General features: G+C 38.8%; 1 protein-coding gene across 2 annotated transcripts; it reads right to left on the minus strand.

Moving 5' to 3' along the window:
- Window positions 1–624: 624 nt before the first annotated feature.
- Window positions 625–11,719, minus strand: METTL6 (methyltransferase 6, tRNA N3-cytidine). Of its 2 annotated transcripts, none has more exons than XM_060781835.2 (6): window positions 11,565–11,719; window positions 8,469–8,833; window positions 6,208–6,342; window positions 5,649–5,819; window positions 5,261–5,402; window positions 625–2,347 (listed from the first exon to the last, which is right to left on the minus strand). In XM_060781835.2, the coding sequence occupies exons 2-6, from the start codon at window positions 8,763–8,765 to the stop codon at window positions 2,199–2,201; spliced, it is 894 nt and encodes a 297-aa protein (XP_060637818.2). In that variant the 5' UTR covers window positions 8,766–8,833; window positions 11,565–11,719; the 3' UTR covers window positions 625–2,198. The 2 variants fall into 2 exon arrangements, with proteins under 2 accessions (XP_060637818.2, XP_060637817.2); XM_060781834.2 differs by having other exon boundaries at window positions 11,555–11,719.
- Window positions 11,720–11,737: the final 18 nt, after the last annotated feature.

The following is an 11,737-nucleotide window of genomic DNA, read 5'->3' on the forward strand; positions in this document are numbered from 1 at the left end:
CTGTTGGAGCTAGGTGTGAATGTTTCAATTGGCCACCTTGATTAGCATTTGATGGCCTGGCATTTTTTTGGTGTGGCTTGCTAGTGCCTGGGGGAATCTTTTGTTGAGAGGAGATTAGCTATCCCTGATTGTTTCCTCTCTGGAGTTTCTTTGTGTTTGAGTGTTGTTTTACTGTTATAATTTTAGAAGTTTTTAATACTAGTAGCCAGATTTTCTTCATTTCCATTGTTTCCTCCTTTCTGTTGAAATTGTCCACATTCTTATGGATTTAAGTGGCTTTTCTGTGTAATCTGACATGGTAACTGTTAAGAGTCCTCCAGTATTTCTGTATTCTCAAATAATATGCTGTGTCCAGGTTGGTTCATCAGGTGCTCTGTCCCATCCTGGACATTCCAGAGATATATAAACCAATTTTCCTAGTTTCCAATAGACCTCACCACCTCTGAGGATGCTTGCCATAGATGCAGGCGAAATGTCAGGGGAGAATGCTTCTAGAACATGGCCATATAGCCCGAAAAACCTACAACAACCCAGTTATTCCAGCCATGAAAGCCTTCGGCAATACTTACTTGATTTTTTTCAAGTAAGGGGAGGGGAGGGTCAGGACATGCCTCTGACGGTTCATTGATGTATCTGGCACAAGTCTACAAATGGTCTTTATTAAGTGAACATGTGGAAGAAGATGTGTGGGTGCCCCATTATAGGCTATCAAAATGCAGATGACAGATTGCAGTATTACCTAATATTAATGTAAAAGAAAACCATTCAAACATTTTTGCACTCATTTTTTCATTTTTGTATTTTTTAACTTTCATGGCAAGGATAATTAGTTCTCTCTCAGATCTGCTGTGGACTATCAATCATCAACTTGTTCTAGCAATGCATCCGTAGAACCAAATTGCGATTCTGGCATCAAACAAAACGAACCAGCAATTCTCTGAGCAAATTCCTGTCTTAGCCACTTAAGAAGCCGATGTTATTCACTTTTTTAACTTATTAACTTTTGTTGGCAGGATATTTAGTTCTTTCTCATTTCAGCAAATATCGCTATTTAAAATAAATGCTGGTGATGCATATGTGAAATAAGTTCACTTAGGCCCCTTCCACACAGCTATATAAAATCTGCATTGAACTGGATTATCTGGCAGTGAGGACTCAGATAATCCAATTCAAAGCAGATATTGGATTTATTGTGTGAGGTGTATATATCTCTGGAATGTCCCAGTTTTTTTTGCAGGGGGGGGGAGAACTCTTGTCTGCTTAAGGCAAGTGTGAGTGTTGCACCTGGCTACCTTGATTAGCATTGAATGGTCTTGCAGCTTCAAAGCCTGGATGATTGCTGTCTGGGGCAATCCTTTGGAGGTGTTAGCTGGCCCTGATTTTCTTGTCTGGAATTCCCCTGCTTTTTGAGTGTTGCTCTCTGATTACTTGGCTAGTTTCCAACAGACCCCCCTCAATATCTGAGGATGCCTGCCATAGATGTGGATGAAACGTTAGGAGAGAATGCTTCTGGAACATGGCGATAGAGCCCAGAACACTCACAGCAACCCAGTGATTCCTTAAACAACACATCTGAACATTTGTTCTTATTCTTGAAGAGGTTAATAAAACAAACATAATTTGAAAAAAAAAGGTTACTTTTAAAGTTTTTAGAAAGTGAGGTTTTTTTGAACCAAATTATTCTGGTATACTAGTTTTTTGTGAGCAAGCAAAGGAAATACTCTCCCATTATACATACACACACACACACATATATATATAATGTGTGTGTGTGTGTGTGTGTGTGTGTATATATATATTCCATTGATTCAGATACGATGTTAAACTATGGTTTCTTCTTGGATCATGTGGGCCAACATCACTGTAAGTAGCAATATGGAAATTTTTGGTTCTGTTTTATCTGAACTCCTATTCATTATGTCATCCAAATGTAGATAAACCATGGCTAAAAACAGTGGAAATGTTACCAGTTCAAATAATAGTTTATAAAATTAGCTTGATGCCCATGACCATAATTATGATTACCACAGTTCTGAGGGTTCAAACAAAATAAGCAGTTAGCTTAAAACAGAAGAAAAAAAGCCTTTTGATATTATCTCTGTGGTTGCATCCAAGGAATGCTTATGAACCTGCAAGAGGTTGGGCTAATTTTCAAAACAATGTTCAAATGTTCCACCAACTTCAGGCCTTTGCAAAAATCATGTTTCTTTGTGAGGCTTCTGAAATTTACTTTGGAGGAAAACCCTTGGCACACACAGGCCTTCCTTTTTGTTCACAGTTTCTCGAAGCACATATTCACTGACCACTTGCTTGTAGCCCACAGACAGGAAAAGTTCTGCCAAGAAATCTGACGGGAAGAAAGAAAAACAGTAACTATAAAGGGACAAAAGCATGAATTGGAAGAAATTCTCAATAATCAGGTTACTCTTCTCAAATGAAACATTTCAAAGCCTTCCTATCTTAATATGGAGGTATGAAGAAAGGAATGTTGGCTTTGTTGGAGCATGTGAAAAGTCAGTTACTGTGTGTGTGTGTGTGGACTGTAAAATAAGATGCACAAAGCTGATTGGTTGGGTTATGCCTGGGGAGATGGCTGAGCCTGGGACTTCTGGTTACTGTTACATTTTTCAGGCTTGAGCTATGCAGGTGCTTGGAGAGAAACAGAGAGGCAGAGTTTGGACTGTGCTCTCGCTTCATGAGCTGCTGAAGGAGTTTCTCCACATGGACAAAGAAAGACCATTTTAAATCTCTCATAAAAGAACATTATGTGAGTCGATGTAACTGCGCACATAATTGTAAATATGATGTTCTGAATTACGAGGAGTAAACTAATTATTCTTTATTGATCACCTGCATGGCATTTCCCCCCCTCTGGCGAGGCAGTGTGTGGGCTGACCAAACATGAACTACATGGTTTATTTTACATTACACCACAAGTCTTACCTGTGATAAGTTATTTTCCAGTAGATAGGGGTTAACATCCTATATGTTTGGGTTGCTCCTCCCTCTTGCTCTTATAGGCAGGAATTTATGGGGGGGGGGGGGAAGGAACCCTCCAGCTTCTGAGTGGGAGGATCCAACCCCCAAAGGCCAGTCTTGTTCCTGCCTACGATGCTGCAGTAGTATTTGCTCATTTGAGCAAATTGGTCCCACCTAAGCAGCCTAATCTTTTATCTTATTCCTTTTGCAAATAGTTTTGCAGCAAGTAATCAAAAGCAAAATAGTAATTCAAAATGTGAAAAGACGAGAACAAGCTTTTTTGGTATAAAATAATACCAGTGTAAGTCAATGCTCAACTGGAATATGTAGTAAAATTTGGTACTCTGTGGACATGGTCATTTGACGCGCGCACACACAGAGGAACGAAGTGCGGGAATAACAAAATAGAATGTGTTTATGCCTTGGAAAGAAAAGAGGAACACATCTATGAAGATACAGCAAGGAGAGCTTTTTTGTGACTGCTCCTGAACAAAAACAGAGAAGAATCGAGGGCAAAACCTATCAAGGGACCCCTTTGTGCACAAAACTAGGTCACATGCTTCTCTGCCCTCCGGAGTATGTAAGTGGGGCTGCCTCTAGCACCAAACTAGTGACAAAGTCCATGGACAGTTCTTAGCTATCAGATGGTACCTTTTTTTGCTGAGCAATTTACACATTTTGTAGATAATACTTTAATTCCCTACTTCTTAACAAGCTGAAGTTTACATGAGTGAACCAGGGATCCAAATTTGGTAAGCGGCCTTTCCAAATTGTAGGAAGATTTCCATAACCTTCAACTTAAGGCATTTGGTATACAAGCACCAATTTTACAGTAAGTATTTAACCCTGTACTAGATCTCTGGAATTCTGTATTTACACACACACACACACACACACACACACACGCTACTAAGCAGGTTTCTATGTGTTTTATGTTTATTTTATGTTTGATATAACAGGTGGTTTAGATTTTATTCTAATTTGCTAAGTTATAATTTGTTTTTATATGCTGTGGAGTTAATTTTTTGTTATTATGTGCCCATGAGTTGTTATGTCCAGGCATTGAATGTTTGCCTTTTTTGTGATTGGAATTCGCCCTGAGTCCCTTCAGGGAGATAGGACAGAATATAAATAAAGTTTGATGATAATGACAATTATTATTATTTCCGAATTTGATTCGACTGACCCTTGATCTGATTTATGAAGTTTTTTCTTGTGTTCTGAAACACTTTCATTGCCAGCCCTAGACATTCAGTTACCCTTTCATGAAATACGCACCTACTTCTCGAAATGGTCACGTAAGGGTAGGTTTGGGTTCAAACACACTAAAACACCATGCAGAATAAAATCTATAATAACAATAAAAATGCCTTCATATCTGTGGTAGCCATAATTAATCAGAACACACTACTAGATGCCTCAGAATTTTGAAACTCTGGTTGACAGCCAAGTTGACATGCTCAGATTCAAGTCGCTTGTGCAAAATGGTGGGTAAAAACAAAAATGGAACTAACTGTAACTTATCAGGAAACCTAGGTGGACATCTATAAATATGATAAAAAACTCATCTAAGTCGTAATGCCTTATTTTCAGGTTTAAACAAGATCAACATTCCAAATGGGAGACTTCATAAGACACAAGGAAAGGGAGGCTGCCGTAATTCATCACTAAATTGTGGCAAACAACTCAAAATCTGGAAGTATTTTTGGTATCCAAGTTTAAATGACAAGTTTACACAAAAAATTCAAAAGGAAGGGGTTCTAATCCCAAAAGGAAAATGATCAAAATGTACTGAAATATGGTAAAAGATATTTCAAAATTTGGGAACATTTCAATATTGTCAAAAAGTTGTAGTAATCACTTAAAGTCAACATTCCAGACAGTGTTTCCTAGAACCAAAAATGAGGGCCTACCACAATTCAACAGGAATTTAAGTGCTAGAAAATTGGAAAGGGTTTTTTCAAGGCACTGATACTAAAATTGCTGAAGATGAAAATAAGGTGAAAAGAGAGGGGAGAGCTAAGGCACTGCAGCTAAGATTTTTGAAGTTTAAAAATTGCAGGTAAACAGGAAAGATCTTTCCGAAGTAAGATGAGGACATCCATGGAGCCCTTTGAGGATATTAGATATGGATCCAGGGAGTAATGGATACACCTCACCAAATATTAAACAAATGTCTACTGAATCCACTGATTTACTCTTAATAAAACAAAAAAGCAAAACACACAAACAAATCGTAGCAAAGAAACAAATGGTAAAAAAGGTGAGTCTGTGAACTCACCATCTGAGAAGAAATATGATCTGGTTCCATCTTGTCTTACATAGAAGTTTTCACCAAGCTTGTTAGCAGACTTAAACCTCAGCATTGCATGATCATTGAGACCATAATCTCTGAACAGCACACATTTGCCTGGTTTTAATACCTGACAGGTAAAATGTAATAGGTAAGTAATCTGGATCTTACGGAACTGAAGCAAGTATCAAACAAAAATATATCAAACATTTTGGGTCATAGAAACTCGGTCATTTCAAATATTTAAATTTTTACAAGAGATTTAAAATTTTTATTTTGAGGATTAAAAGTTGTTTTACAAAGTGCTTTTGACTGCTAGTCATAAACATGTTCATTATTCTTGAGGACAATATTTTGATTATTATTTAAGAGTTACCTTATAAATATTGCGCAAAACTAAATGCATCTTCTCTGGATGAATGGCAGAAAGAACAAATATCAACGTCGCAACATCTACAGAATCTGGTGGTACATTTTCCAGAAGGTCATCTTTGGTAAGGTCACACTGGAACACTTTGCATCTCTGGGGATCGTACAGAGGGTTTTGCTGTGAAGTGAAAAAGTTTCCTTAGTTGAGGGACATATTGCACTAAGCACTCGAGTTTTCATTTTTCAATCCTTTTGATTTGTTGAGTTCCAAATCCAGAAAAAGGGTCATGTTACTATGACGAGGCTGGATTCAGCTTTCTATTCCATTTATTCCATGATCCTGCTCTATGATTCTATCAATCTGTGATTCTATTTTTTTTAGTAGGATCAGCATTAAGATGATGATGGAGGAAGGCTGGCCAAAAAGCATCAGGTTGCAGTAGTGTGTCTGCAGTAATCAATGCAAAACAGTGGGATTCTTCTATTGCCAATCCTAATGTATCTGCGTTTACCTGTCCACACTTTAGCCCTATCTGTGCTGCAGGAAAATGAATTATTTTACTAACCTTTACATATTCCACGGCTCGTGGAGAGAAATCACAGGCATAAGCAAAGATATTCAAATCCTCTTCTAAAAGTGGAAACAAACAGTTCCCAACACCACAGCCTGCTTCAAGAATTGTCAGTTTCTGATCGTCAAACTGTATGGTAGACAAATAATTACATCTGTTACATCCTAGCAAAGCAATAGAAATCCTCCTATTATTAAATATCAATACTTTTTTCAGGTTCTAAGTCCAAAGTGACTAATATTTCAGCACTATTCTACAGTTAAGGCCAGAAATAAACACCACCATGATTTTGTGTTATATGATGCACTCAGTTGCTGAATGCAATGGAGACAAAAAAGGAAGTTAGGGTGGGAGACATATCAACAATACTAAGAATATTTTAATAAAAATTAAAAGACCAGGCAAATACCATAATTCAAGTCAGAGTTGTATGTTGCAGAGTGTTAATATGTGTAGTATGGAATGGTTTTTTTTTCTTTTAAAAGGATGGCTAAGCTATATAATAAAACTTTATTTATATTCCGTCCTACCTGCAAATCCAATCTCAGATCCTTCTGCTCTGTTATTCAAGAATGCTGACACAGTTACCAATTAATTGCACTATAATCTTTCAAATAGCTCTAAAATATTACAGCCTTACAATGCAATGAATCTTTTTACACACCCAACATGAGAAGGAACTAGATTAATTCAAGAGAATATTTTCAAATCTACCTCTTGACTGAGTCTAGGTTCACTGCTATGAAAAAAAGAATGTGATGTAATCTGTTGAGGACACATTTTAAGCCAAATTTTGCCAAATTCAACTGAAATAATTTATTTGTATCTCTATATACCATTTTTTACTCAGAAAGCATCAGTGAGTTTTGGGAATGGACTCTTAGTTGTCCATTCCCAAGGCCTTATCAAATTCGCTTCCTTTGATTTTTAACATTAGACACTTCCAAAAAATATTTATTAATTTATACTGGAAACACCTGAAGCATGACTGTTGTCCTCCTAATAGAAAAATAATTTCTAAAACTGATTTATTCTACAACAGCTTTGGAACTACACTAGTTCCAACACACCTTTATACAGATAATGTAAAGATATGGTATCACAAACTTATCTAACTTTGAACCAAGGTATGTTGTACAACATTGCTGCAACAAAATATACGACCCATTGGCAATCTTGTGCCTTTAAGATGTAGTTAGAGTACTAGAACAATTTGTGCCTTGACTGCTGCTTGGGGATGATGGGAGGTGTAGTCGAAGGTGGTTAGGTTGGGAAAAAGGAAGAGAGACTGCTCAAACTCCTGGACTACTGTGCTCTTCCAAAATGCTAAATCAAGCTTTACAACATGCAGCTTTGATCAGACGTGACAGCTCCTTTATGACAGTAGGACTTCTGAATAAGAAGCTATTGACTGACAGACCTAAAATATATATGTGAAGGGTTGGTACACCGCATCTCATCACAGAAACTACAACTGCTGCATCATGGGATAAATGAAGCACATCTCTTTTGCCTGAAGCCCATGACATTCACATAAAATTGTACATCTCAGGATAAAACTACAACTGCCTACAGTCTTCCAGCAAAACAAAATACTTCTATAGTAGCTCTAACTTGAGATGCTTCCATGGAAATTATGGATCACTCAGGCTGTTGTTGGACTATAACTCCCAGCATTCCTTAACCCTGGAAACTGTGGTCTAAAAATACTTGGAAGTTTCTAGTGCTGAAAAAGGAGATTTTGCAACATTTCCACTTGTTTTTCCTCCATAATAGATCTTTTTCTAATAAGACAAAAAGGTAGCAGAAGCAACCAAAAATCATAGGATAGTTACATATAGAAGATGATGCATTTGGGCCCTCCAGGAAAGACGATCCAGAACTTGGAATGCTACTTTTGAAAAGTAATTTGCTAGTGCTGTTGGATTTTCTGTTTCTGTTTGTGTGTGTGTGTTTTTAAATAACTTGTGCCTAATTGTGATTCATTACTGGTTAGTTACATTTTATTTACTTTTAAAAATGTACTTTGTAATACTAATAAAAATAAAAAAAAATGACCATAAATCTCCTGAAATCAGTGTTTTGGATCAAAATAACACAGGTTATTCCAAAAAGCAACACTGTTACAGTTACTTTTAAGGTTACTTTTCCAAGTAAAGACACTGCCAACACCATGCTCTATAGGTAATGTAGTTATTTGGCACAAGTTACTTCCAAATTGGGCAGCAAAGCCATCTCTGGAAGATGAAACTCACTTCACGGCAGGATTTTAGTTCTTCAAACTCTCTTGTTGTCCAGTGTCTATCCTTGAAAAAATTTGTGCTGTTCCTTTTGTAAAACAAGTCCCAATTCCTTTGTGCTTCTTTCTCAAGCTTCTGTTGCTTGAAATCAGATACTACGACTGGATCTTTGGCCAGCCTTTCAGCTTCTTCGGGGCTAAGCGTTCTCATCTTATGTCCTCTTCTATGGAAACCTCCATTTTCGAGATCTGATATTACCCCATCAAGTTCAGCTGCAGATGACTCACTCTGGAGAAGCCTCAATTCGTTCATTTCGATTAAAGGAGGAAGCGCAGATTTGTAGTCACTGCATTCCTTAATCGCATACTTCTAGGAAAGAACTAGATTCAAGACGACAACAAGGGAAAGGTTACCATTTTATATCTTCCACTTGAGAACACAGCAAAATGATAACAGGATCTTCATGGTGATTCATTTCCCTATAATATCACTTTTTATAAATATAAATACATTTTTATGCAGAAGAAAAAAGCAAAAGAAGAAACAATGTCAACAGCAGATGTAAGCCTCCCACAATAGATTGGGATACAGTAACCTTCCCTAACCTGTTGTCTTCTAATATGTCAGATCTCAACCACAAAACTGTGCAATTCGGGGGAGAAAAATAAATTTAGGAAAACTGCTATACAGGCAGTCCCTAAGTTACGAACAAGATGGGTTCAGTCGGTTTTTTCTGAAGTTGAATGTACATGCATGTTGCAACAGGTAAATTTTAAAGTGTAAGTCCGGATTATTTATATATATGTGTGTGTGTGTGTGTGTGTATGTGTACACACACACACACGCTGGTGGGTCAAAATGTTTTGTCTCCTGTGTCATAAAATGTTATAAATGAACATATAACAGCAGAAGTTGCAACCAATCATAGCCTGAACTATCCTCTACTCAAAACTACAGTTCAACATAGTCACCATCAATTTGCACATATTTGTGGCATCATTTAACCCAGGCATCAAAACCATTTCAGAAAAATTCAGGGTTTTGCTTCATGACCCATGATTTTAAAGCTGTTTTAACATCATTCAACCCATTGAATCTGAAACAACGTAGGTTGTCTTTCACAGGAGCTCTGGCTTCTCTGTGTAGTCTGACACTGAATGACGTTAAAAAAGCTTTAAAATCATGGGTCACAAAGCAAAACCCTGAATTTTTCCAAAATGGTTTTGAAGCTCAAATGAAGCTTTCTCACCAATCCCTGTTTCCACAACAAGCCACATTTTCCAGAGGGACAGAAAATGAGGTGAAATCTTCTGAACAGAGGCCCCGTTCACACAGCTGAATAAAACCCCACATTTTCTGTGAAGTGGAATATATAGCAGTGTGGACTCAGATAGCCCAGTTCAAAGCAGATATTGTGGGATTTTCTGCCTTGATATTCTGGGCCATATGGCTGTGTGGAAGGGCCCAGAGACACAGGATGCAAAACAAACACCACTGGGGTGTCAACCCTTCCCTATGCGATCCAAAGCTTTTATATATGAAATATATATATGCAGGCAGTCCCCAAGTTGTGAGCAAGATAGGTTCTGTAGGTTTGTTCTTAAGTTGGATTTGTACTTTTTATCAAGTGTTACTCCAGCCATATATTTGTGTGTGTGTGTGTGTGTGGCTAGAGTTAGACCAGGCATAAGCATACTTCGGCCCTCCAGGTGTTTTGAACTTCCAACTCCCACAATTCCCAACATGTTAGGAATTGTGGAAGTTGAAGTCCAAAACACCCGGAGGGCCGAAGTTTGCCCATACCCGAGTTAGACTTTAAAAAGTATCTGTTCTGACTCAGGGCCCTTCCACACAGCCCTATATCCCAGAATATCAAGGCAGAAAATTCCACATTATCTGATTGTAGATTCAGGCCCCTTCCATACAGCTGAATAAAACCGCACATTATCTGCTTTGAACTGGAATATATGGCCGTGTGGATTCAGATTCCCCAGTCCAAAGCAGATATTGAGGGATTTTCTGCCTTCATATTCTGGGATATAGGGCTGTGTGGAAAGGTCCAATATCTGCTTTGAGCTGGGTTATCTGAGTCCACACTGTCATATAGTCCTTTGCAGAAGCATAGGAGAAGCTCGGCCTGTCATTAAACATTGAGAAAAACAAAGTGCTCTTCCAGCAGTTGACAGTCAGCCCCTCTCCAATGCCAGAAATACAGCTTAATAGTGTAACCTTGGCAGCTACCTCTCCACCAAAGTCAACATTGACACTAAAATACAACATCGCCTGAGCTCTGCAAGTGCAGCTTTTTTCCAAATGAAACACAGAGTGTTTGAGGACCAGGACATCCATAGGGATACCAAGGTGCTTGTTTATAAAGCTATAAAACCGCCGACGTTGTCCAGATGCCCGACCACCGTCTCCCAAAGTAGTTGCTCTACTCCGAACTCAAGAACGGAAAACAAAATGTTGGTGGGCAGGAAAAGAGATTTAAAGATGGGCTCAAAGCCAACCTTAAAAACTCTGGCATAGACACTGAGAACTGGAAAGCCCTGGCCCTTGAGCACTCCAGCTGGAGGTCAGATGTGACCAGCAGTGTTGTAGAATTTGAAGAGGTATGAATAGAGGGCAAAAGAGAGAAACGTGCCAAGAGAAAGGCGCATCATGCCAACCCATAGGGCTCCACAGTCACCTACGGACCTACCGCCAGGACACCGATCTTGGAAGACAATCCTACTAGGACAATGAGGGATCACCTAAGAAACTAACATAGTCCAGTTCAAAGCAGATAATGTGGGATTTTATTTAACTGTGTGGAAGGGGCCCTTGTTCAAAGAGGATATTGTGGGATTTTCTGCCTTGATATTCTGGGTTATAGGGCTGTGTGGAAGGGCCCTGAGTCCACACTCAGATATTGTGTGATTTTCTGCCTTGATATCCTGGGATATATTAATGTGTAGAAGGGGTCTTTGAAACAAATTCAACTTAAGAGCAAACCTACAAATCCCATCTTGTTGGTAGCTTGGAAACTGCCTGTAATTCTACAGCGGTGTCTCTTCTTTTGCCTTCCTAAAAGGCCTCAAGAGCTACAAAGCCGCCCCCACCAACACGCACCGCTCTCCTGAGGCGCTCTGTCCATGCTCAGAGGCGCCCTTGACTCATCCAGGCTCATCCTCCCTCTTCTTCTGTGGGATCTTCTTTCTCTCTCTTTCTGCGAGGCCTAAGCAGCCTGCTCGCCTTCCTGCCTCCTTGCCAAGCGGGGAACCCTTTCGCGGTGACACCAAGCC

Source organism: Anolis sagrei, chromosome 6 (assembly GCF_037176765.1).
Source record: "Anolis sagrei isolate rAnoSag1 chromosome 6, rAnoSag1.mat, whole genome shotgun sequence".
NCBI classification, from domain to species: domain Eukaryota; kingdom Metazoa; phylum Chordata; class Lepidosauria; order Squamata; family Dactyloidae; genus Anolis; species Anolis sagrei.